The sequence below is a fragment of the Gadus morhua genome, chromosome 5 (assembly GCF_902167405.1).
Source record: "Gadus morhua chromosome 5, gadMor3.0, whole genome shotgun sequence".
NCBI lineage: Eukaryota > Metazoa > Chordata > Actinopteri > Gadiformes > Gadidae > Gadus > Gadus morhua.
Window position 1 is genome coordinate 21,882,268 of NC_044052.1, and position 21,419 is coordinate 21,903,686.

Consider the following 21,419-nt stretch of genomic DNA (forward strand, 5'->3'; position numbering starts at 1 on the left):
AGCCTAAGTAAAGGGGGGGGGGGGTTGTTTTTCAATGACCTGTCATGTATTAAAGATTTTTTTTTTTATACATAATTGCATTTTACTTAACATTTATCATCGCTTCACCAGGATTAAGTACATGACCGTTGCCTAGACCGGTCAGTAATGGTTGACTTCAGGCATTCTGTTGATTCAAAACAATATATTTCTTCAATCTGGCAGTCATTCATTTTTAATCCTAAATAGTGTAAAATGTAATTAAAGTAAAAATGGTAGTATTGCGCAGTGTCTCACCCAATTTCATCATGCATTGAGTTTCAAAAACCGAATTGCAACATTGGTACCCAGATGGAATTACAAAAGCAGAATTTCTTTCAGCACTGAGGAATCTCGGTTCCATTTCCTTGTAGGCACCTTTTCAGCAGAATCACTTCATACTACATCTTGAAAATTCATGTGACCGCAGTACAATCACACCGTTGGGAATCACGACGTGCGACCGACGCACCTATGAAAGACACTGGCATAAGAGAGGGTCTTGTTGGCGTTTGGGGGTGATGTGGACCCGGTTATTGGTCAGTTGTCGGAGCTGCGCTATGAGGTTAGACAGCCGAGGACTGGTGGAGGCGTGGCCGCCGGCCGGCCGGATGTGGGCGTGGCCCTCGGCCGGCCGGCGGTGACCGCAGTACCAGTCCAAGACCTCTAGATGGTGTAGTTTGTCCAGAAGGGCGAGGCCAAGGAAGTCCGACTCTGGCACGTTGTGATGACTGGAGAGAAGGACACAAGATTAATCGGCATCACACTTTACCGTGTTACATCTGATAGATATAGAAAGGCATGTAGATACACACGCGCTCACTATAGCGCACTTTAAAAGATGCAATGTGATGAACAGAGGGGAGACGTCTGACCGTATCTTGAGGGTCCTGAGCTGGGGGAAGAGCTCCGGGACCAGGGCTACGTAGCCCGTGGCCCCCCAGGGCTCCAGGTGGAGGTGCTGGAGCAGGGGTAGCCTGGCCCCCAGCACCACCAGGTCGTCCAGGGTCAGGTCCACGCACAGCGTCAGCCCCACCACGGACCGGGGCAGGCAGGCGGCCCACGCCCCCAGACGGTGGCCCCCTTCACGCCCCCGGGAGAAGCACAACAGCAGGGACGTCACACCTCCGCCCCAGAGAACCCGTCGTGCACTTGTGTGCGTGTGTTTTGATAGTGTATGGGTGTGAGTGATTGTGTGTGTTTATGTGTTGGTGTGTGTTGTTACGGGTTGCCTTTGTGGTTTGCTGCTTGTGTATTGTGTGCAGGGAGCTGGGGGGCGGAGCCACACCTATTGGGGGCGGAGCCACACCTATTGGTGAGATGCGGCGCACCTGAGCAGGCTTGGCTGAGGAGCCTATAAAGCAGGCCTGAGCAGGCTTGGCTGAGGAGCCTATAAAGCAGGCCTGAGCAGGCTTGGCTGAGGAGCCTATAAAGCAGGCCTGAGCAGGCTTGGCTGAGGAGCCTATAAAGCAGGCCTGAGCAGGCTTGGCTTGTGAGCCTACTGTATGAACAGGGCGTCCTCGCGGTAGTAAAAGGTAGTAAAAAATAAAATTAAAAATGAAGGCCCTTGAAAGGTAGCAAAAGGTAACAAACGCAATTTGACTTGGTAGTACATTTTTCACCACCACCTCAAGAACGAAAAGATCAATTAAAGAAACGATCAATGTGACATGGAACGGCATTAAAGCGATTACATCACACAACGCTTCGAGCAGTCATCAGCAGCGGCGTCGTGCGAAGGGGAGCAGCTCTTTATAAGGGGTCTGCGCGGGACACAATATTCACTCCCGCTCACGCCTTGTACAGTACCGCTCCCACCCGCTCCCGCAAAGAACTGTAATTTTTAGACCCGCTCCCGCCCGCAGTTATGATATTATATCCCGCTCCCGCCTGCAAATGCCCGCAAGGATGGGTGTTCACTTTCTGTCTCAGGAAAGGCCTGTCCATTGGCTTGGAAAAAACGAGCGCGCACATAATTCCTTAGGCTACCAGTATTGGTAACACATTTATTGGTAAGCCTGCATGTTTTCAACCATACAAAATATTAAATAGGCCTTAGTAACTGAAACACACAACAGTCACATACTAAAAAACTAAAAACTGCAGGTCGGTACCAGCCCGTCAAAATGAAAAATGAAAAATGAAAAGGTTAAAGAAACAGCTGCTGCTTCGACCATGAAGGAAAAGTTGTTGGAAAAGTAGGTTTTGCTTATTGATGAGGGCTTCATGATAATTTGTATATTTGACTTTACCCTCATATTTAATTTGCGTGAGTGCAGTGCATCATCCCGCCCGCCCGCACCCGCAAATGCACCTCTATCATCCCGCCCGCACCCGCAATGAGCTTTCATTTTTTGTCCCATGCCGCACTACAGTGCGTCGCGTCCCGCGGGAGTGCAGACCTCTAAAGATTGGTTCCTGTTGGTTGTCAGTTGAGGTCATGGGTAGTTAGGGAATTTTTTTTATTTTTTTTTTCCAGCGGCAGCGAATGATAGGTAGGACTTTTTTCTATTTTTTTTTATAATTTTTTTCCAGCGGCAGCGAATGATAGGTAGGACTTTTTTCTATTTTTTTTTTTTTTTTTTTTTTTTTTTTTTTAACAGCAGCTCATAAAATAATTTGGGTTGCACATAAATTGACAGGGTCGGTCGGAAACTGGAACTGAACAAAAGGTTCTTTTATGCCTTAGACCCCGGGGTAAAAGACAGCGTGTTCAAGGGTTCTGACAGAGAGTTGACACAGCAAACAGCCTTGTTTCGTTACTTCTTTAGACATTGTACACAAATGGGTATCAAGGAAGTGCTGTGGGCTTGGCAGTTTCGGTTTCTATTCTTTTGACCAGGCATACATGTAGTGCACTGTATCCTGGGCGTCTAGTGTTGTTAAAATATAAACAGGGCACCAGAACCGATGTCCACTTTGGTCGTACTGTCGGATTCAGACCGCAGGTCGCTAGCTCACTAGCCTGGCTAACGCCAGACCTCATCTCGATCTACATCGAGAAGAGGTCTGGGAACCACACATTCATTTTCTCATATTTGAGGCGTGGTATCAATTATACCAGATGAGGTGTGTAGAGCGACAGAAATTCGATGAGGAAGAAGATGATGGGTGTGTCTGAGAGGTGGTTCAGTCGCAAACTGATTCGTTCGAATGAACAAATCGTTAAAACGAACGAACCGAACTGGTTCTTCTCTCTCGTTGGTCTCGTTAGTGACTCAGACTCGACTCCTCCCAGAACCACGACTCGCTGACAGTTCGTTCACTCACTGTGTGAGTGGTGAAGAGGGGCCGAGACGACTCACGAGAGCCAGACAAACGCATGCAAGACAAGACAGAAATAAACCGATTTCTTGGGGAAAAAAAAGCTAAGGGGCTTAGTGAGCGTACGATAATACGATTAAATATCAGTGAAATGGTAAATGCATGATGTCTTTGTATTTTCTGTGTCATGCCTGATTAATAAAATATTTGAATGTCTCGTCAATCCGTCTTGTTCTTTCATGGTTCGTTCTGCTGCACGCAATCCTTAGCCTATTAATTTAAGGACACGTCATTATGCATACATTAAATAAAGCTGTTGAATAACTCAAAGGCCATTGAATACGGATGCTGACATATTTAACCATACACAATGTTGTATTTGCTAGTTTCACACATTTTTTAACACCCATCAACCCCCACCCCCACCAGTTGGTTGGTCTCAGTTGAACTGTAACTTCAACTCTGAACTTTTACTTCCTCTCGAGTCTTTCATTAAAATTAGAAAAATTAATGGGACAAAGAAATCAAGGGATATTTAGCATAGAAAAAACATTTGCGATTAATCGCGATTGCTCGCAATTAATCGTGAGTTAGCTATGGCATTAATGTGATTAATCGCGATTAAATATTTGAATCGTTTGACAGCACTAATTTTTACCTTATAGTAAGTAGTAAGTGGTGCTTCGCATACCCCCCGCCCTGCTGCTTGAAGTCGTGTTGGTGGCAAAAAATATTGTGGAGGTAGTAAAAGGTGGTAAATTCATCTCTATGATTCCGGCATATACCCTGATAAAGCAGGCCTGAGCAGGCTTGGCCCGGGAGCCTATAAAGCAGCCCTGCCCAATTGGCTCACTCTGCCTGGCGTTCAGATGGACATTGTGCATTTGTTGTAGCACATTTCATGTTTCCTTGATTAAACGTCATGCAGTTATTCAGTCTTTCGTGGCCTCCCTCTGTCGTTGCACACCCATGAGCCAGGTGTGTGTGTGTGCGTGTTTATGTTTCTATGGGTGTATGTATGTGTTTTTATGTGTGTGTGTGTCTGTGTTTATGTCTATGTGTTTTTATGCATGCGTGTGTTTATTTGTGTGTGTTTATTTGTGTGTGTGTGTGTGTGTGTGTGTGTGTTTATTTGTGTGTGTGTGTGTGTGTCCCCCCCTCACCGTGGACGCTGAGGTGGGTCAGCCGGGGCAGGGCCAGCAGCCAGGTGCTGAGGTGGCAGTGGGGCCCCGGGACGGAGTACAGGTGCAGGACGGACAGCCTGCGGAGGCCGGCCAGCGGGGCCAGTGCCTCCCGGGTCACCAGCGTGTCGTAGTTCAGCAGCTCCAGGCTGGACAGGGGGAGGGGTCGTGGGCCTGGGGGGGGGGTCAGGGGTCACATGACAACGTGGGGGTTACACCCGCAGTCTGTAGGTCAACGTCTCTACCGGCTGTCGGTCAACTAACCACTCTACCGGCTGTCGGTCAACTAACCACTCTACCGGCTGTCGGTCAACTAACCACTCTACCGGCTGTCGGTCAACTAACCACTCTACCGGTTGACAGTCAACTAACCACTCTACCGGTTGACAGTCAACTAACCACTCTACCGTCTGCCGGTAAACGAACCACTCTACCGTCTGCCGGTCAACTAACCACTCTACCGTCTGCCGGTAAACGAACCACTCTACCGTCTGCCGGTCAACTAACCACTCTACCGTCTGCCGGTAAACGAACCACTCTACCGTCTGCCGGTCAACGAACCACTCTACCGTCTGCCGGTCAACGAACCACTCTACCGTCTGCCGGTCAACCAACCACTCTTCTGGCTGTCAGTCAACTAACCATTCTGATCTTCGTCCCGCCTCCACCAATCACCAATCAGCTCTGAGCGGGAATTCCGACACAGGGAAGGAGCATGAAGGACCCAACCAGACTCTCAAGACCCCCTCAGTGCTGGGGTACACCAGACCCTCAAGACCCCCTCAGTGCTGGGGTACACCAGACCCTCAAGACCCCCTCAGTGCTGGGGTACACCAGACCCTCAAGACCCCCTCAGTGCTGGGGTACACCAGACCCTCAAGACCCCCTCCGTGCTGGGGGACACCAGATCCTGACAGCCCCTCAGTCCTGGGGGACACGTCCAGAGCTTCGGTGCGTCAGAGGAGGTCTTCATGAGACCCCTCTGGCGGTGCTGCTGTCTCTAGGGTGCTGAGGTCTACAGGGTGCTGTGGTCTACAGGGTGCTGTGGTCTACAGGGTGCTGCGGTCTCTCTAGGGTGCTGTGGTCTACAGGGTGCTTCTGACAGCAGGGTGCTGTTGACGGCAGGGCGCTGCTGACTGAAGGGTGCTACAGTGTTCGTTTGTTGACACAGGGTTTGGTATCCAATCTTTTTATCATGAGGAAGCAGACGTTGCTGCTGATAGAGGAAACGTCTCCCACAATCACTCCACTGTTGCCCTGTTTCATTAACTGTACATTAAGCATCATGATTCTAAGGATTGTGCTGTTAATATAACGACGATAGCCTGTTACTATATTCGGCTATTTGAAAGGTGCTGTAAAGTGGGTTTATTTATCAAACACACGCACACACAACATCATAATCATCATCATCATCATCATCCTCTCATTCTCCTCCTCCAACAGGGACCAGGAAAAACACACAGTAGGCCTACTTGTTCCTATGTATTTAAACGTCTAGTTGTACAGCCGTTATCATCAGTCAAGTCGGCCACTGTGAGAACATCAACCCTTTAGTACAACACTGTCTGGAGCCTGACCTTCCAGCTGCTGCTGAACCGAGGGCGGGCTGAAGAAGTGGTCCGGCAGGCTCCGGTGGGCCACCATCTCCCAAGACAGTTGCTGCAGTCTGGGCAGTCCGCTCAACAGGTCGTGGAAAGCGCGCAGCGGGATGCGCTCCGTCCCGTCGTGGTGGTGCAGAAGCTGCGTCAGATTCCGCATCTTGGACACGGTGCTGATAAACTGGACCGTCGGAGAGCGGAGCTTCACGTTGCACACGCTGAGCCGGGTGACCTGCAGGGACAGCAACTGCAGCAGGGGGCAGAGGTCCAGCGGACACTGGGAGTTGTGGAACGACAGACTGGTGAGTTTGGAAAAGCGGGCCAGAGTGTCCAGCGGCTGCGGCTCCGACCAGTAGTCCACCGCGACGCCTGTCACGGACGGCAGCGCGTCTGGCAGCGGCCGCAAATACTTCTTCTTGCCTTCCCTCAGGACCAAAGTGCGGACGTTTCTGCGAGCCAGGGTTCTCCAGAACCCCCGATTGTATCGTGAGAAGTCATTCAGGACCACGGAGAAATCTTTCCAAAGATAAACATTTTTATCTAGTACTTCTCTGAAGTACCTGCAGGTCGCGCGGACGCTGTGTTTATCCCGTGTCGACAAGAAAGTGAACGCGTGAATCCAGACCTCCTCCGGGAGAGAGTACTCCTTTAGCGGCATGGTAAAGTCCGCATGTGTAAAGCTCAAGCTTTAATTATACCTTGAAATGACTTTGCAACTCTTCCCAAAACCTCGTATCATCGATGATCGGATCACACCGCTGGTCGGGAGGCTGACGTCACGTCATAAACGTACCGAGTGACGTAGGCTCCGTGTGTTGCCGCCTTCAAAACAGCTCGGAGGTTCGGAAGCTCTTACTTGTCTTTACGTAAACCTTCCCTTCTCGAATAAGGGTGTTTAGGAAACGCTCCTCAGAAGTTCGTATGCTATGATATAAAACCGGAAAAACAGATCGTTCGTGAGACTGGACTTCATAACAACAAGTATGGATGCCCGCAGGGACCTCTTTGCGTTTCTTTGCTTAATCAGATTAATCAGTAATTAGAACTGCTTGCGATTGTTGAACATGAGCGAGAATTTAGCAGGTGATGTTTATAATTGTAAGCTATAATTGATCGCAATGCAAATTTTAGAATGGGTGTTAAGTTCGCCTCTTAGTGCTTGCTGCAAGTTCACTTTAGTCTTTCAATGAAATGGGCAGCCATTGTTGTGAAGTGAAAACTCCGACCCAACAGAGTGTTCAGAGCACTTTCCTCCGAGTTTAGGGTCCAAACCTCCGAACTTCCCGGAAACTCCGAGCGTTTTGAAGGCGGCATGTGACCCATGGACCGGACCGCGGAATGTCCAACAGCGCTACCCCACAAGGAGCTGTGTCTGCCTGCAGCCAGTATTTCCCGATTTGGCTGGAAATATGCCCCAATCTGGCAACACTGCTCCCTGGTGTCTGCCTGCGAGAGTTCACCGCGGACACTTCTGATGCTGACCAGGAGGCGGCGGTGCTAATGCTACGTGCCAGCGCTATGGGAGATTCTGAATATCCACGTTCGCGCTGGTAATTAGCTAATTACAGCCATGCATTTGGTATCTTTTTGTAAGATTTAATATTCAGAACTGTCTGCACACCACAAGAAGGCCCACAAACATTGGACACTTAATGTAATGCACCTAAATCATAGTTCCATGCAATCTTGGACCAATCACATCGTTTTCACTAAATTGTAAATACGGCAGTATTAAATCTCTCCCGACGTAAGTCCCGTATCCCACAGGATTCGAACGCGTCCTAGCAACACCAATCGGGGAGAGGAAAACGGACGTGACGTATTAGGAACCAAAGCATCTGCCACGGCAGATGAGGCATGGAAGTGGTTTGTAAACACTTTTAAAACCACCCGTCGGACGTTACTTGTTCCCCAGACACCAAGAGACCCTGGCCTGCTGAGCCGTCCTCAGCGGACGGAGGAGGGACGTTTGATTGACGTCCAGGAGAAAACGTGCCTGAGTTGAGCCGGCGGGATGGAAGGTAGCGTGGGACTCACTGTGCAGGGCAAACATGACAGTAACATGCTGTTGTCATTTGCATAGTACTATTATTATTTGTATCATCCATTTAGTATGTATTTACGCTGGTTTATTGAAGACCTACTGTAGCCTACTATGTCTGAAAGTATGTCAGTTTGGTAGGGGTAGGTTAGGGTCAGTTAGTTAGGGTTAGGGTCATTAATATAGGGGTGGAGTTAGGTAAGGGTCAGTTAGGTACTGTTAGCTTAGGGTTAGTGATATAGGGTTAGGATAGGGTCAGTTTTTAGGGGTAAGGGTTAGGTGAGGGCTAGGTTAGGGGTTAGGTTAGGGTCCTCAAGGTACGGTTAAGTTAGGGTCAGTAGTGGTTAGGTTAGGGTCAGTTACCTAGGGGTAGGGTTAGGTTAGGGACCTCTAGGTAGGGTCGATGAGGGGTAGAGTTGCTGTTGCATTATAATCCCATTCTTTTCCCTACTTCCAGACCAATCACCATCATCGGAGAGCAGGAAGTGCAGTGCGGTCACAGGAAGTGGGCGGAAGCTGAAGGACAACGCCGCCGACTGGCACAACCTGATCCTCCGCTGGGAGAAGCTCAACAACGAGGGCTCGGGCGTGGCCGAGAAGATCGTCGACCAGCGGCTCAAACGGTGCGTCCGCTCTCATCCTCAGTGCTCCAGCGCTCTGGAGATAGGGTACACATCACCCTTTAAGTTCCCGTGTTGTAGAGCCATTACAAGCCGTTTGGAAAATCTGCCTCTAGTGACATCACAAGTGGGCGTGTCCACCTAGATGTGTGACGGATGGATGAGCAACGTTTGCTACCGTCCGCTGGGTAGGCTGATCTACCCAGCACACATCTAGGTGGACACGCCCACCTGTGATGTCAGAGCAGGCTGATTTAAAAACGGCTTTTAACGGCTAATCAAACACACTGATATAATATGTGACCTTTTAATCACATGGCCGGACCCATACCCTTCACCCACGCACACACCACTACACACTAACACAACACGACACACCAACACACCACTAACACACCACTACACACTAACACAACACTACACACTAACACACCACTACACACTAACACACCACTACACACTAACACACCACTACACACTAACACACCACTACACACTAACACACCACTAACACACCACTACACACTAACACAACACTACACACTAACACAACACTACACACTAACACACCACTACACACTAACACACCACTACACACTAACACACCACTACACACTAACACACACTAACACACTAACACACCACTACACACTAACACACCACTACACACTAACACACACTAACACAACACTACACACTAACACAACACTACACACTAACACAACACTACACACTAACACACCACTACACATTAACACACCACTACACACTAACACACCACTACACACCACTACACACTAACACAACACTACACACTAACACACCACTACACACTAACACACACTAACACACTAACACACCACTACACACTAACACACCACTACACACTAACACAACACTACACACTAACGACCCCCCGTGTGCCCCCCCCCCAGGTCTCCCGGTGAGGCCGCGGCCCCCCCGCCAGGCTCTGCGCCCCCCAACCCCGGCCGTCCCCTGGAGCAGGCGTGCTCCGAGCTTGTGGGTGTGGTCAGCAAGATGGTGGGTAGTTACCCCCGTCACATCTCCATCTAGAGATATAATAATTCATTGAATTTATTTAGCGCTTTTCTAGACACTCAAAGACGCCTACAGTGAAGGGGGGGGGACCTCACTAACCACCACCAGTATGTAGCACCCACTTGGTTGATGCACGGCAGCCAATCGGCGCCAGAACGCTCACCACACACCAGCTTGAGGTGGAGAGTGAGGGATGAGGTGGAGAGAGAGGGAAAAGAACATTTAACACTACTATGGACCACATGTAAACCCTATCGACCACATGTAAACCCTATCGACCACATGTAAACCCTATCGACCACATGTAAACCCTATCGACCACATGTAAACCCTATCGACCATATTTAAACACTATCGACCAAATTTAAACATGTAAACCCTATCAACCACATTTAAACCCTATCGACCACATTTAAACACTATCGACCACATTTAAACACTATCGACCACATTTAAACACTATCGACCACATTCAAACACTATCGCCCACATTTAAACATGTAAACCCTATCGACCGAATTTTTGATCATATCATATATTTTGATGATATCAGGGTGCCTCGCTCAGGGACACCCCAACATTCAGCTAGGAGGAGCCGGGGATCGAACTAGCGACCTGCACTAACTCCCGAGCTACTGTCGCCCTCTCACCGTCACGGTACTATCAAAGGGATGGTCTAGCACGGCTTCACTCTGCAGTCCCTGGCAACACAGCAGTCGGCGACGTTGAACACAAACAGACTATAGATAGATACTTTAATAATCCCAGGGGGAAATTATTTGGAGTCACGAACTCCAGATATACAAACACAAATATTAAGAATAAAATATAATCTATAATATATATATATCTCTAATATAAATACATATACATAAAAGATAAGAGTAGAACATCGAATAGAAATGAAATGAAATGAGAAATAATATTATGCACGAGAACTCTAGTTGAGACGCTGGTTGTTGTTGAGCGCCGGGCGTGGTGATGAAGTACCGAGTCTGTCCACCAGGCGTCCATCGTCGCCAAGATGGAGCGCCTGGCCTCGTCTGAGCGGGGGGTCCTGGAGCTGGAGACCTTCCAGAGGGGCGCGGCCGGCCGGGGGGGCCCACTGTTCCACAGCTGGCCGACGCAGCTGTTCGGTGGGTTTACCTCACGGGAGGGGGGGGGGGGGGGGCTTTATGGACCCCTGACGGGATGTTTACGGGGACACAACAGGGGACAGACAAACATTTACATTAATAGTAGAAACTAGAACAAAATGCTGAAAATGTATCTCTGTACGCGATACGTTTTGTCTGTACCTCACAGATGAGACTACTTAATGCCTACCTTCACAGCTGCTGTCATATATTTTATATCGATCACAATATCAAAATAGAGGATGCTTCGCTACCATGTCAATAGTTTATAGAATATAGAGACAATATATGGAAAGGTCTGCCTACGATACAGCCATGGCCTCTACCGTGCCAATGACGTTAAGTAGTAGTAGCAGCCTGTCAGACCAACAATGTGTTCCACCTTTGATATGTTTTCGTGTCCCTCTAGTGGAGCAGTCGGCAGGCCTGCTGCAGTGCTACCAGAAGGAGCTGGCTCTGAAGCAGAGGGTGCTGCAGGAGCTGGCCCACACCGGGCCCCAGGACCTGTGCATGGTGTACCTCTCCTGCTGGCTGCACCAACCCTACATCCCCGCAGACAGCCGGCTGGCCCTGGAGGCCCTGCTGCTGGAGACGGGCCACAGAGCGCTGTAGATATAGGTCGGTGTACGACAGACTCCAGTGCTGTAGATATAGGTAGTGTACTACAGAGCCCTGTAAATATAGGTCGGTGTACTAGAGACTACAGAGTGCTGTAGATATAGGTCGGTGTACGACAGAGGGCTGTAGATATAGGTCGTGTACTACAGAGGGCTGTAGATATAGGTCGGTGTACTACAGTGCTGTAGATATAGGTCGTGTACTACAGAGGGCTGTAGATATAGGTCGGTGTACTACAGTGCTGTAGATATAGGTCGGTGTACTACAGTGCTGTAGATATAGGTTGTGTACTACAGAGGGCTGTAGATATAGGTTGTGTACTACAGAGGGCTGTAGATATAGGTCGGTGTACTAGAGACTACAGAGTGCTGTAGATATAGGTCGGTGTACGACAGAGGGCTGTAGATATAGTTCGTGTACTACAGAGGGCTGTAGATATAGATCGTGTACTACAGAGGGCTGTAGATATAGGTCGGTGTACTAGAGTGCTGTAGATATAGGTCGTGTACTAGAGGCCTGTGGATATAGGTGGGTGTACTACAGACTCCAGAGCCCTGTGGATATAGATGGGTGTACTCCAGACCTCAACCCTGAAAGCATTTAGTAGCACTCTGTAGTGACGACAACTCTTTATGATCACACACGTTTATTAGAGGAACAGAACCCCTCAACAGATTATAAAACGGTTGTACAGCTTCACAATGAATAAAATAACACCATCTGCCTCTTTTCTTGTCCAATGTTGCATCCTTTCCCATGTGTAGTACAAACCCCGGTTACATGTGGACACTTACAGGGTCTTTTATTATAAAAAAGTAATAAAATAGTGCAGCTTTTTTTAAAGATCCTTTTCATATGTATCTACATATAAACATCACAACCAACTAAACACTTCATATTGGAAAGGAAAGACTACTTCTCTATATATAGATAGGAAAACATTGAAAAATGTTTACAAATTTACAAAGCATACTGGGCGCACCAAAACACCTGAAACACAAGTATTGGCACCGTTGGCCGGTTGCCTGGTAACCAGATCACCACGGTACGCTGGTTGCCCGGTTACCAGATTACCACGGTATGCAAGTAAGCTGGCAACCAGGTCACTGTCATACGGTAGCTATCTGGCAACCAGGTAACCGCCGTACAACAGTTACCTAGCAACCGCCATAAACCAGTTTCCTAGCAACCAGGTAACCACCATACACTAATTACCTAGCAACCGTGTAGCCGCCGCACACTGTTTAGCTGTCAACCGCCGTGCGCTAGTTGGCTAACCTGCTACCGGTGTTCTGAGTGAACTACTGTACAAGAAGGCTGGATGGAGCGCGGGGAACAAGAGACCAGGGGAGAACCGAAGTCTGGTTCTCAAGAACTAGAGAGAAGGGAATTTAACTGATTGGGGAACTTAATTGGTTTAACATTCCCTGGAAGTGGATCATTTGCATTTATACACGTGGTAGGGGTGGATCTCCAACCCCACAGGTCACCTCGTCCGACCCTCCATCCAACCTTCCGATGGGAGGACCCCGCCCCCGCCCCCGCCTCCTGCCCCCGATCAATCTGCTAGTTTGGATCCAAGACGTCAAATCCAACTTGTGTGTGGATGAGTTCTTCCTCTCCTCTCGGTCAGAACCGGTCCGGTTCAGAGCTGGTCAGAACCGGTCCGGGTCAGAGCTAGGCTCTGCTCTCCTCTGAGCCCTCGATGCCCAGCAGGGCCTGGACCGCCTCCAGTGGGACCCCCTCTGGGGTCTGGATGTGCATGGTGGTCCCGTCGGGCCCCTCCACGATCACGATCTGGTCCGGAGCCCCGGGCCCCTGCTCCGCCGGCCCCTGGGGGGCGGTGGGCGGGACGGGGTCCTCTTTAACGCTGGCGGGAGTCGGGCCGGTGACCACGGCGACGCTCTGCTGTTGAGTGACGGCCGGGGTCGGCGCGGAGACCCTGGCGACGATCTGAGTGACGGGCAGGGTCGAGGCGGCGACCGCGGCGACTGGAGTGGGGGCGGTAACCGTGACAACAGCCGGCTGTGGCCCCGCGGCGGTCTCCGGGTGCGTCGGCGGGGCCGCGTCCCCGGGGGCCGCGTCCTCGGTGTCCATGGGCTCCCCCTCGCTGTCGGGGGCCAGGCTGTTGGACAGGTGGTCCTGGATCAGCTCCATGGGGGTGATGGAGCTAAGGAGGGTGGAGGAGGTCAGGGAGGTGGGGGAGGGAGTGGTGGAGGAGGAAGTGATGGAGGTCAGGGAGGAGGAGGAGGAAGTGATGGAGGTCAGGGAGGAGGAGGAGGAAGTGATGGAGGTCAGGGAGGAGGAGGAGGAAGTGATGGAGGTCAGGGAGGAGGAGGAGGAAGTGATGGAGGTCAGGGAGGAGGAGAAGGAAGGGGTGGTGGAGGAGGAGGAAGTGATGGAGGTCAGGGAGGTGGAGGAGGGAGTGACGGAGGTCAGGGAGGTGGAGGAGGGAGTGACGGAGGTCAGGGAGGTGGAGGAGGGAGTGACGGAGGTCAGGGAGGTGGAGGAGGGAGTGACGGAGGTCAGGGAGGTGGAGGAGGGAGTGACGGAGGTCAGGGAGGTGGAGGGAGCAAGGGTCTGGGGGAGCGTGGGAAGCAGCAGGGTGGAGGAGCTGGAACAAAGAGAAACATGACGGTGTTACTGAACCGCTAAACGCTGCAACGGTTCTCCAATTAAATGAGGTTCTATCGCAGGTCGCCTCCGTCACACGGAGGTCTGAGAGAGGAGTCGTCTCCGTCACACGGAGGTCTGAGAGAGGAGTTGCCTCCGTCACACGGAGGTCTGAGAGAGGAGTTGCCTCCGTCACACGGAGGTCTGAGAGAGGAGTTGTCTCCGTCACACGGAGGTCTGAGAGAGGAGTTGTCTCCGTCACACGGAGGTCTGAGAGAGGAGTTGTCTCCGTCACACGGAGATCTGAGAGAGGAGTTGTCTCCGTCACATGGAGGCGGTAGCTACCTGGAGGAGGGTGTGGTGGTGGTGGTGGTGGGGGAGGTGGGGGGGAGAACCCTGGCTCCAACTGTAACTGAAGAAGACAAAAAGTACATGACGTGAAAACACAACGTTACATACAAACCCCAGCTCCTCCAACCCCAAGAAATCCGTTCCCAATCTCATCAGAACCCCTTAACCTCATCGGAACCCCTTAACCTTTACCATGTCAGAAGCCTTAGCCTCATCAGAACCCCTTAACCTCATCGGAACCCCTTAACCTCATCGGAACCCCTTAACCTTTACCATGTCAGAACCCTTAGCCTCATCAAAACCTCTTAACGCTAACCTCATCAGAACCCCTTAACCATGTCAGAACCCTTAGCCTTATCCCAACCTGTGGCTGTGTTGGAGGTCCCAAAGGCAGCTATCTGACGGTTGGTTGTGTAGCGTTGTGTAGCGTTGTGTAGCAGTACCTTTGGGGGGGTTCTCTATTCCATTCTGCTGGACAGGAACTCTGTTCTCCATCTTGAACCTCTTGGACGGGGGCAGCATCTTGGTGTTCTGGAAGCAAGGGACGAAATGATCATCACTGATTCCAGCACACTAGTCGTATAATCTCAAGTATTGAGGAAACAGAAGAGGGATTTCTACGATATGTTCACATATTACAGTATTTAGTTGGACAATAGATTGACATGAGATGGATTACTATATTATATTCATCGTACAACGTGTAAAATATTTGGGTCTGTAGATTATGTCCATATTTGTTTACCTCCATATAGCGCACGTTCTTGGTTGCCAGGTTGGACGAGCTTTGAGCAGAACCGGGGACCACTTTGAGCTTGTTCACCTCGTCGAAGATCCCCAGTGATTTAGCGACCTGTAGTACAAGCAGTCATTAGGACGTGATGTAAAGTCTGCCACGCAGCCGTAGGGAAACACAAGGGGCGTTTCTAATCATTCTAAAGAAAAACAAGACTAACCCAATCTTTCAACCGAAGAAGTGTCAATCTTAACTAACTGGGTTCACAACCTATATCCTAGAGGTATATATATTCTATTAAAGGTTTACCCCTACATTGAAAGCATACCCCTATAATGAAAGGCGTACAGCTATATCACAAGCATTCCTATATATATTAAAAGCGTACCTCTATATTAAAGTTGTACATCTATATTAAAGGCGTACCTCTATATTAAAAGTGTCCCTTTATATTAAAAGCCTACGTCCATATTAAAAGCGTACCTCCATATTAAAGGCGTCCCTTTATATTAAAGGCATACCTCTATATTAAATGTGTACCTCTAGATTAAAGGCATACCTCTATATTAAATGTGTACCTCTAGATTAAAGGCATACCTCTATATTAAATGTGTACCTCTAGATTCAAGGCATACCTCTATATTAAAGCCGTACCTCTATATTAAATGTGTACCTCTTTATTAAAGTCGTACATATATATTAAAACAGTACCTATGTATTAAAGGCACACCTATATATTAAATGTGAAGCTTTATTTGAAAGCGCACTGCGTACCTCTATATTAAAAGCGTACCTCTACATTAAAGACATCCCTTTATATTAAAGGCATTAAATGTGTGCCTCCATATTAAAAGCGCAGCTCCATATTAAAGGCGTCCCTTTATATTAAAGGCATACCTCTATAATAAATGTGTACCTTTATTTTGAAAGCGTACCTCTATAATGAATGTGTACCTTTATTTTGAAAGCAGACCTCTATATTGAATGTGTACCTTTATTTTGAAAGCGTACCTCTATATTGCGGACTTCCAGGGCCGTGTTCATGCCCTGGGGGTTGCAGATATACTCCTGGGCCATCTTGCGGACCTGCCCTTGTAAAGACTCAAACTCGCGGTACACGTCAGGGAAATGGGGCTTGGCTGGACCCTTCTCAACCTGCAGCAACACACAACCACAACCCCCACCACGCACATAGTAACCTTAGAGTAGACTGACCCCGACCTACTCCTCACAGACGTACTCACTGTTCAGTTTGCTCAGAAGAGAGTCGGCCAAATGACTCTATTTTTGGGAATAGTAATACTAGCTATTGTAATATTTGTTAATAGTAATCAGCAAATAGTAAAAGTAGTAATAGTAATCATGAGTAAATAGTAAATGTAATAAATAGTGATAGTAATCATTACTAATGAGTAAATGGTACTAATGAGTCACGGGTACTAATGAGTCACGGGTACTAATGAGTCCAGGGTACTAATGAGTCCAGGGTACTAATGAGTCCAGGGTACTAATGAGTCACGGGTACTAATGAGTCACGGGTACTAATGAGTCCAGGGTACTAATGAGTCAACAGTGCTGGTTCTTAGTGGCGGTACCTTGGCCAGCAGCAGCTCCCAGAGGGTGAGGGCTTTGGCCAGGCGGGGCAGGACCACCTCCAACAGCTCCTGGTCCTCACACTGCTCCACCAGCTACACACACACGCACACACACACACACACACACACACACTTAATATACACACCAATGGACCTTCAGTAAAACACACACACACATGAAGAGAAAGACAGACCTCTTGCAATCTCTCTTTTCCTCTCCACCAGACAGACAGACAGAGACAGAGAGACAGACAGACAGAGACAGAGACAGACACAGAGAGACAGACGGACACAGACAGACTAGGGATCGACCGATATATCGGTCGACCGATATTAGCGTTTTTTACGTGTATCGGTATTGGCCGATATGCGGCTGATTTTCGCCGATATTTTTTCGCTTTTTTTTTTACTTGTTCTACCTCACCAGTTTTTAATATTTGTTAAATATTGCTCATCTAATTTTTCTTACTTGTTTTACCTCACCTGTTTTCACTATTTGTTAAATATTGTTTTTTATATTGAAGTTCAATAAATGTTCCTTTTTTTAAATTGAGACTTGTAACATTTGTCATCAGTGTAATTTTTATGATTGAGGGAGCAAAAGCAGTATCGGCTCTAAATATCGGCTCTAAATATCGGTATCGGCATATCGGAGTATCGGCTAAGGCTGATGAAAAAATATTGGTATCGTATCGGCCCTAAAAAATCTGTATCGGTCGATCCCTAAGACAGACGGACACAGACAGACACGGACAGACACAGACAGACAGACAGACAGACACAGATACAGACAGACAGACAGACAGACCTCTTGCAGTCTCTCTTTCCTCCTCTCCGTCTGTTGCTCTAGGCTGGCTTTGGCGCCCCCCAGCTTTGGTGGTCTCCCTCTGCGACCCCGCCTGCCTGGGACGCCGATCAGCACCTAGGGGGGCAGGACACCTTCATGACCATCGTGGTCCTCAAAGAACCACAACGCCTCGCTCACACTACGTGCGTCCGTCGACGGATGACCGAGGGCGCGTCTGCCCTATAGGGGACTAGTCTTCGTAGACGCATACTGCAGCCAAACAAATCGCTTCCCACTACAACGGGATGTGTGGATATAAATACTAAAAGGTGACACACACAGGAGACTAAAAACAATCCCATCATTCCACATTTCCTTAAAAAAACGGCCGGATTTTTCCTGCTTATTATTGCAAAATGGATCCAGTAGACGCGTGGAGTGTATTTTGCGCGATCTGATTTCCTGACGGATCTGGGGCTGGCTGAAAAGTTTAACATTTCTCCACTTTTTGACGCAGGCCACCGAGCCGAATGGACGGACGGACCCACAACGCATTACGCGAGTGCCCCATGCAAAGACAATGAGATCCGACGACGGACGGAGGTAGTGTGAATGAGCCCTAGTGACCCCCATAATGCATGGAGCTCCGGTCGCGACTCGCACATGGGGGGTTAAAAGTATGTTTTAGAATGGGGTACACAACACTCATACACACACCATGGTTGGGGAGGGTTAAGGGTGACATGTTATACCACCAGGTGTGTGTGTGATTAGCATTTACAAGCCCTTTTGAAAATCTGCGTCTTCTGACATCACCAGTGGGCGTGGCCACCTAGCTTGTAAATGCTAATCACACACACCTGGTGGTATAATGTGTCCCCTTTAACACGACTCTGATGTACGCACCTTGGCTGGGGGTCCGGGAGGGCGGCCCCGGCCTCTCCCACGGCCCCGCCCCCGCCCGCGGCCCCTGGGCCGACCCGGGCCCCTGGACTGGACCCCCCTGAGGCCCACGGCTGCGGCCGGGCCCCCGTCACTCTGGGGAGGAGAAGCAGGCGTCAGGACACTTCATTGGTGCACAGCAAGAGACCCCCCACGTCTAGACCCCCCACGTCTAGACCCCCCACGTCTAGACCCGCCACGTCTAGACCCGCCACTGCCTTTAATGAATGAACACTGGGGGTCCTAGTCAGGTCCTTTGTGACCGCTGAATTGAAACACATTTTTACTTAAATTTGCCTTGTATTTAATTAAATTTAAATTGTATTTATCATCATTATTATTTTCTTTATGTAAATGTATGCATTCCACAATAAAGCCCTTTTGAGAGGAGATAGAGACAGACAGACAGTAGAAGGTGGAGCAGACAGACAGCAGTAGGAGGAGCAGACAGACAGCAGTAGGAGGAGCAGACAGACAGCAGTAGGAGGAGCAGACAGACAGTAGAAGGACGAGCAGACAGACAGTAGAAGGATGAGGAGACAGACAGAAGGTGGAGCAGAGAGACAGTAGTAGGTGGAGCAGACAGACAGTAGAAGGTGGAGCAGACAGACAGTAGAAGGTGGAGCAGACAGACAGTAGAAGGTGGAGCAGACAGAGAGTAGAAGGTGGAGCAGACAGACATTAGAAGGTGGAGCAGACAGACAGTAGAAGGTGGAGCAGACAGACAGTAGAAGGTGGAGCAGACAGACAGTAGAAGGTGGAGCAGACAGACAGTAGAAGGTGGAGCAGACAGACAGTAGAAGGTGAAGCAGACAGAGAGTAGAAGGTGGAGCAGACAGACAGTAGAAGGTGGAGCAGACAGACAGTAGAAGGTGGAGCAGACCTTTATCGATGCGTCGTCGTCGGCATCTTCTTCCTCCTCCTCCTCCTCCTCTTCCTCCTCCTCCTTCTTCTTCTTCTTCTTCTCCTCCCCTTTCTCCTCCTCCCCTTTCTCCTCCTCCTTGGTGAGGGGGTCTCCGTCCTCCTCCTCCTCCACCTTGCCGTCGGGGCGGGGCCCGGCCGGCTCCTGGGCGGCGCCGGCCGGGGTCGCGGCCGCTGCCGGGGCGGTGCTGGGGAGGGGGAGGGGTACAGGCACTCCGTGGGTGGGGTTCAGCTTGAAGTGGCGGTTGAGCCCCCCGTGGCCGATGTAGGCCTTGTCGCAGCTCTTGCACTGGAAGGCCTTGGACTTGTGTCCGCTGCCGGAGGAGGGGGCTCCCTCGCGGCCCTCCTCGCCCTCCTCCTCCACGCTCATCTCAGAGTAGTCGTCCGAGTCCGAGGGGTGGCTCTCGGCCAGGTCCTCGTTCTTGATGAACTTGTAGTCCTTGGCCTTGTACTTGGGGGGCCGGGAGACGCGCCCCGACCGCGTCTGCACCTTCAGCGGCTTCTTCTCGCGGCTCTTGCTCTTCTTCTCCCGCTCCTTCACCTTCTCTTTGGCCGGCGTCGGAAGGGGCCGGGCGCTCGCCACGGCGGCGGCGGCAGCGGCGGGGGACGCGCCCGCCGCCGCCGCCGCAACAGCCACCGCCGTCGGCACGGCGACCGCCACGGGAGACTTGGCGGGACATTTGACGGCGACCGTCTTCCCGTTGGTCGGAGGCTTGACGGCGGGGAGGGTGGAAGTGGGCGTGGTCTTCAGAAGGCGTACAGGGGAGGGGACCACCTTGGGGACCGTCATGGCGACCGGAGCTTGCGTGGCGGTGATCTTGTGCACGGGGAGGGTGAGCGTGGTGGTGGTCTGCCCCGCCATCTTCTGCAGCATGGGCACCAGGGAGCCCACCACGGGGTTGGGGCCCTGGAGCAGCAGCTGGATGGGCGGTTCCCCGGGGTTCTGCTGCAGGTAGAACTGCTGGCCCTGCTGGGTCACTATTGGCTGGATGTGGATGATCTGGGAGCCGCTCACGCTGCCATTGGCTGAGACCTTGATGTGCTGCTGATTGACAGCCATGTTGTTCTGCTGGGGGAAGGTGATGGTGGTCATGGGCTTCAACTCCTGTTTGGGAGGAACCTGGATCTGGATTCTGATTGGCTCAGGCTGGAGACGCAAAAAAACATTCATTTATGAGTATATATGACTTATTCGAATATTTGATTGAACATCTGTCCATCATTATGAATGCATTCCCATCACACACTGGCCCCTACTTCAGAGAAAGGAAAGACCCAGCACGGCACAATTCAATATATTATAAATATATGTTTATGCACCTGTACAGTAGTCTAATACCGTTTCAGCGTATGGGACTGTACTACACACATTATAAATATAGGACAGTGGGTAAACTGTAGGATAGTATTTATATAGTACGTAAACTCTAGGATAGTATAAACGAATACAAGTGGACTCTGACCTTCTTTGGAGACAGTCTGACGGTATTGCTGGACTGTATTGCCACCTGCTTGGCCACGTTCTTCAGCTGCTGAGACGCGTGGACCTGGTGCTTGACCCCGCTTCCCGCCGCTTCCACCGGGTTGGCTTTCAGCGTGAACAGTCCACCGGCGTCCCCAGCACCCCCGAGCTGCTCCGCCGGCTTGGCGGCCACCGCCTTCTGCTGGGCCGGGACGGGCGGGCTCTGCTGCAGCTGGGATTTGGTGACTTGGTCAATAACTTGCTGGAGTTCGCTGGGCGCCAGGGTCGCGAACTGCGTGCTACTCGCAGGGATTGTTTTGATGATCTGGTTGTCAAACAGGCGGGCTGCCTCGCTGTCCGAGACCTGGACGATCTGCTGTTTGGTCAACTGCTCCACCAAAGCCTGATGCTCTTCGGCTGTCAGACCCGATCCCTCCACGAAGCTCCCGTCCGGCTGGACGTATATGATGGTGG

The 21,419-nt window shown here is 50.3% G+C and overlaps 2 protein-coding genes across 7 annotated transcripts; one reads left to right on the forward strand and one right to left on the reverse strand.

The window, feature by feature from the left end:
• Positions 1–49: 49 nt before the first annotated feature.
• im:7136021 (uncharacterized) lies at positions 50–6,779 on the reverse strand. The gene is made up of 4 exons (XM_030357339.1): positions 6,044–6,779; positions 4,446–4,637; positions 894–1,101; positions 50–749 (listed from the first exon to the last, which is right to left on the reverse strand). The coding sequence occupies exons 1-4, from the start codon at positions 6,720–6,722 to the stop codon at positions 491–493; spliced, it is 1,338 nt and encodes a 445-aa protein (XP_030213199.1). The 5' UTR covers positions 6,723–6,779; the 3' UTR covers positions 50–490.
• Positions 6,345–12,265, forward strand: cinp (cyclin dependent kinase 2 interacting protein). Of its 6 annotated transcripts, XR_003976852.1 has the most exons (7): positions 7,644–8,085; positions 8,563–8,728; positions 9,661–9,766; positions 10,791–10,920; positions 11,330–11,673; positions 11,821–11,880; positions 12,010–12,265. XR_003976852.1 is itself a non-coding variant. In XM_030357367.1 (6 exons), the coding sequence occupies exons 2-6, from the start codon at positions 8,079–8,081 to the stop codon at positions 11,530–11,532; spliced, it is 612 nt and encodes a 203-aa protein (XP_030213227.1). In that variant the 5' UTR covers positions 6,345–6,366; positions 7,980–8,078; the 3' UTR covers positions 11,533–12,265. The 6 variants fall into 6 exon arrangements, 2 of the variants coding, with proteins under 2 accessions (XP_030213227.1, XP_030213226.1); XM_030357367.1 differs by adding an exon at positions 6,345–6,366 and having other exon boundaries at positions 7,980–8,085; positions 11,330–12,265; XM_030357366.1 differs by adding an exon at positions 7,331–7,614 and having other exon boundaries at positions 7,980–8,085; positions 11,330–12,265.
• Positions 12,266–21,419: the final 9,154 nt, after the last annotated feature.